At 41.5% G+C, this 5,272-nt stretch overlaps 1 protein-coding gene across 2 annotated transcripts in view; it reads left to right on the plus strand.

Moving 5' to 3' along the window:
- appb (amyloid beta (A4) precursor protein b) overlaps window positions 1-5,272 on the plus strand; it is a 37,570-nt gene that overhangs the window by 22,056 nt on the left and 10,242 nt on the right. Inside the window, exons 2-7 of one of the 2 annotated variants that reach the window (XM_008401700.2) lie at window positions 913-1,080; window positions 1,208-1,337; window positions 1,429-1,541; window positions 2,289-2,479; window positions 2,550-2,776; window positions 2,932-3,099. In XM_008401700.2, the coding sequence (XP_008399922.1) occupies window positions 913-1,080; window positions 1,208-1,337; window positions 1,429-1,541; window positions 2,289-2,479; window positions 2,550-2,776; window positions 2,932-3,099 (997 nt within the window). The remainder of the gene's footprint in view (window positions 1-912; window positions 1,081-1,207; window positions 1,338-1,428; window positions 1,542-2,288; window positions 2,480-2,549; window positions 2,777-2,931; window positions 3,100-5,272) is intronic. The other variant, XM_008401719.2, reaches the window with a different exon arrangement.

A 5,272-nucleotide genomic window follows, 5' to 3' on the forward strand; every position in this document is an offset into this window, starting at 1 on the left:
GGTGCCCAGGTTCCAAAGAACAAAGGACTTAATTTTTCTTGGCTGAGACACTTATGTCTTCCATTTCCATTGATAAATATTTATCCTATACAAATTGGCTGAAAAAACAAAACAAGTCTGTAAAATGTAAGCTTATGAAAAAATAGAAAAATGCGCAATAATCTACACTGCTCAAAAAAATAAAGGGAACACTCAAATAACACATCCTAGATCTGAATGAATGAAATATAATTGCCAATAATTTCCATCTGTTGTCTATTCCATTTGCACAACAGCAGGTGAAATTGATTGTCAATCAGTGTTGCTTCCTAAGTGGACAGYTTGATTTCACAGAAGTTTGATTTACTKGGAGTTATATTGTGTTGTTTAAGTGTTCCCTTTATTTTTTTGAGCAGTATAGTTTAAAACCGTGTAAATCATTACWTTAAGGCTTTCTTGACGCACCTTTTGATTCAGTTTAAGCATTCAGTCCTCTTCTTTACTTAGTAATATTTACCCACTCTAACTTGCAGAAGATCWCCAAATTGATCGGACTATCTATCATTCTTCATTCYCTCTTAATTCTTCTGTTACATTCTGGTTAGACCATTMCAACTGTTTTTATTGTTTGCAAACTGTCTGCAAACTCTGGCTTTAGTTATAGGATGCAAATAAGCAAATCTCAAGAAAATCCTGCTCGGATTATTTACGGTTAATTTAATTCTATTCTATTTAATGGCAGGTGTGTCCGCAGCAATGCCAAATTATGAAATTGAATCCAAAGGGTTGAATGGTGTGAGCACTTAGCAACCAGCTCATTGCAGCTCAAAGTATTAATACTTATTAATTCTCAGTGGCAAACTGACAGAAGGTTAGATTTAGCTTTAACAACTTACTCCAGGGTTTTTCACTGCTACCATCTTTCTCACTCAGGTGCCCATGGACGACTCTGTGGGTTTGCTAACTGAGCCTCAGGTGGCCATGTTCTGTGGGAAGTTGAACATGCACATCAACGTACAGACTGGGAAATGGGAGTCTGACCCATCTGGCACCAAGAGCTGCATTGGCACCAAGGAGGGCATCTTGCAGTACTGCCAAGAGGTACAGAGACAGACTGTCACTACAGATAGACTGGGAACAGACAGGAGGAYGAACAGAGATCCCACATGAAGAACAAAAATGCAAATAATGCCATGTAAAATGCTGAAAACTTGTTTTCTTTAATCAGGTGTACCCAGATCTACAGATCACAAATGTTGTCGAGGCCAACCAACCCATCAGCATTCCCAACTGGTGCAAGAAGGGTCGCAAGCAGTGCCGGAGTCACACACACATCGTGGTGCCGTACCGCTGCCTGGGTAAGCAGCTGGGATGCTGCAGCTGTGGGTAGCTGAGGGATGACGTTCGAAGAGATGGGTGTCCAACGGTAACCTTATGATTGTGTTTCAGTCGGGGAATTTGTCAGTGACGCCCTGCTGGTTCCCGACAAGTGCAAGTTCCTGCACCAGGAGCAGATGAACAAGTGTGAAAGTCACCTGCACTGGCACACTGTAGCCAAGGAGGTGAGGATGGACAGCAGGCRCTGCCGGGCTTCACACAGTTTATCGTCACTTATCTTGTTTTGGCTTTTTTTCATCCAGCCTGTACTTTTATCGGTTTCAGACTTACTCTGGCACTGTCCTGCTGATTGCGTGCCCCTTATCTTTTTGAAATAATTTTACGTTCTGTTGTATGTCACTTACTGAGTTATTTAAGCAATGTTGAAATCATAACCTCATGCAGGCTTAGATGTCACAACAACCGACTTTTAGAACGAATCCACAAAGTGTCCGCACATCCTTAAAAAGTCTTGAATTCGTGTATCTAAAATTAAAGCCTTAAAATGTCTTCAATTAATTAGAAGAATGTAAGTCTGCACTAAATATGTTAATCACAAGTCTTAAATTTTGTCTTGAAAGGACTATTTAATCTAATTTATTCTATGTATTTTTCTCATGGGACATTTCTGTCAGGCAGGCACTTTCATTGCATTATGTGACTTGCTTCTAATGTACCCCTGCTAGATCCCTAGTTAGCTTTTTTGCGTCTGTCGTGGGTGAGTACAAATTTACCCAGCTGGCTGGRCGAAGATTGTAGATTTTTTCGGCGATACTGGTCTTAAGTTCCATTCACAGTGGTCTTAAAAAAGTCTTAGAAAGTCTTAAATTTGAGTTGGTAAAAGCTGCAGAAACCTTAATTCAAGTTTATGTGGTGTGGCTTTTGGATGCCGTTTGTATACAGTTCACTAATTGAAGACTTCTTTTATTTAGTCTTGCGGAGACCGCTCAATGAACCTCCATGACTACGGGATGCTGTTGCCGTGCGGCATCGATCGTTTCCGAGGCGTGGAATTTGTGTGCTGCCCGGCGGAGGAAGAGCGCAAGTTGGACAGCGCGGAACAAAACGAGGAGGAGTCTGACGTCTGGTGGGGCGCAGCCGAGAACGAATATTCTGACAACAGGTACATCACGTCGCCGCACACCTGCACAAATCTGCACACGCAAACACTGACCCGACTCCTCCGTCGGCAGCATGACGCGCCCAGCGGACACGCAGCCAGCCGCCGCCGAGGACGAGGAAGACGAGGAGGAAGACGCTTTCGAAAGGGACGAGGATGGAGACGGCGATGAGGATGACGAGGAAGACGATGACGACGACGATGTCATCGATGAGCGGGATAGCGACGAGCGCAGCTCCAGCGTCGCCATGACGACCACCACCACGACCACCACTGAATCCGTTGAGGAAGTTGTGCGAGGTGAGACGTGAGGCTGGGCGCCTCCTTCATGTTGATCCACTTTATTTCATTTTGACGTTTTCCATCACATTCAGAAGCTCCATTCCTGCTTTGACGTTTGTTCCAATGTGCCTGTGTGTGTGTGTGTGTGTGTGTGTGTGTGTACGTAACCTCAGCGGTGTGCTGGGCCCGCGCCGATTCAGGCCCTTGTCACGCCATGCTGGAACGTTGGTACTTCGTCCCCAAAAAGGGCCGCTGTGCTCCCTTCCTTTTCGGGGGCTGCGGGGGCAACAGGAATAACTTTAATTCGGAGGAGTACTGCCTGGCTGTGTGTAGCAGCTCGTGTAAGTCCGTCCTGTCTGGAGCTGGACCACGAAGTGTCCACCTCACCGGCCTGACCCCTGTCCTCAGGCTGCCTCTTATTCACGTACTCTATAGTCGCTCTGATGCCTCCTAACCACTCAGAGCTCTGACTGTGTATAGCCTTGTTTTGTGTTGAGCATGAAATGCCGTCATCCGTCACGCCTTTCTGCATTCTTTTTCTTTTATGCCAACTAATCTAAGGGGATTAATTTTAATCTTTTAGTTCAGTTGAAATTTTGGGATTTTACAGGCGCCGACACGTGATTCTCATCCAGTTAACTGAGACATTCTTAATTTTCCTATAATTGTCAAAATTTGTTAAAAAAAAACCATAAAAAAAACAACCCACAGTCAATGTTTGCTCATCTTACAATTACCGTAAGTTGTTTATAAAATCAACAATATGTATATATAAGTGTGGTGAAATAAGACACCACATTACACTTACTCACTCAGCAGACACTCCTCCTGCTGCAATATCGCCCTTGTTTTCCTTGCCAGTTTTTCCGACAATGTATTATTTTCATTTGTCTGAAGTACTAGGCCAATACTAGTTTGTTTGCTTTTTGACTTGTTGGTTGTTCGACTCGTAACCTACTTGCATACAGTTCCAGATGATGATGTGTAGATAAAAACTTAAAGCAAAACTTAGCTGTTCTGCTGCTGTATAAAATGTATTGTTTATAAAATCTGACTGCTATTTTTATTATTCTCCTTCACCCTAAAGACTCTGTAAGACCCAGAGTTAAAATATTACATCTATTTTTCAAACAAAACACTCAACAAATATTGACATTTTTTTGTTGTTGTTGTTGGGTTTTTTTGTTTTTGTTTTGTTTTTAACCTAAACTTAGATATTGAGCCCTATTGTTAGAATGCTATTGGATTGAAAATGTGGAAATAACTTCACCCCACAGGGTCACAGAATATCACAACTTGGAAAAAGAAAATCTCTGTGATTCACTGTAACATTCAGAAAGAAGTGATTTAAATGTCTCTTCAATTGTACAGTGTCTAGAACATATGATCATATGTAACATTTTCATAAATCCTTCCGAACGCAATAAAATCGGACCGCATCCTATTTACATCTCCTATAAAGCCATCTAAAAAGTTGAACTGTTTTTTTCCCCCCATGTCTCTGTGTCTGGGTGTTCCAGACTGGAGGGCCTTTTTTCATTGTGAATGTATTTGAAAAGGGTGGACAATCCTTTTGATTCTCTGGGAAAACCCATATTGATTAAATAAGCAGAATAACACACAGGCTTACAAGGCAGGTACACACAAGAAAAGCAGGCTGAGATTTAAAGACAATCTTCCTGCTGCTCAGCTCCTGGGTGTGTGTCGCACAAAATGACAGACAGCAGACCAGCTGTGGGTGTCTTCCGCTGAGTTTTGTAACAGATGCCGAAATCAACAGTGTAACAGTAATTGGGACAACATAAAAGAGCCGTTTGACTGCTTTCAGGTTTTATTTGGGAAGAAAATCTATCAGACCTTCCTTTTTACGTTGCTTTATTAGTTTCAGGGATGGAMAWTTTTTTTAGGCCCACATTGTGAAATACTTTTGGATGTCTATATAACTGCTTTTATGTGACTTTATGTGCTTTTTTCTGGCTGATTTCGAAAAAATATTAAATGAAGGGGGAAAAAAATCAACTTCAGTGCGCATTACAATAAAATTAACGTTTTTATTCATTTGAAAGCATATGGAAAGTTATAGTTTTGCTCAGAATCTTATGAGATGAAGAATAAACAACCGATGATTGCAGCTGTTAAATTTTTTTTTTTTTGTTGTTGTTTTTGTTTTATAGAATAATATCAGCTTTTACTTTATAACCATTTTGTCTTTAAAACACAGTCAGCAGTTGGGCTTTTGACGTTTGAACCCCAAAGTCGGAGAACAGTGCTAAGACGGAAGCAGTGAGTCAATCAAGGATAGAGCCCTTTTGACAGTCATGATTTATATTTAAATTCATGTCATGTAATTATTGCTGACCTAAATTACTAACTCTTCTTCCAGCATGAAGACAAAGAAGTCTGGACTGCGCCTGCATGCGTTTCAACTCGTGTGTCTGCATGCTTTGCTCTGCGGAGTTTATGGCTCTCTCTCTCTCTCTCTCTCTCTCTCTCTCTCTCTCTCTCTCTCTCTCT

Source organism: Poecilia reticulata, linkage group LG2 (assembly GCF_000633615.1).
Source record: "Poecilia reticulata strain Guanapo linkage group LG2, Guppy_female_1.0+MT, whole genome shotgun sequence".
In the NCBI taxonomy this organism is placed as follows: Eukaryota; Metazoa; Chordata; class Actinopteri; order Cyprinodontiformes; family Poeciliidae; genus Poecilia; species Poecilia reticulata.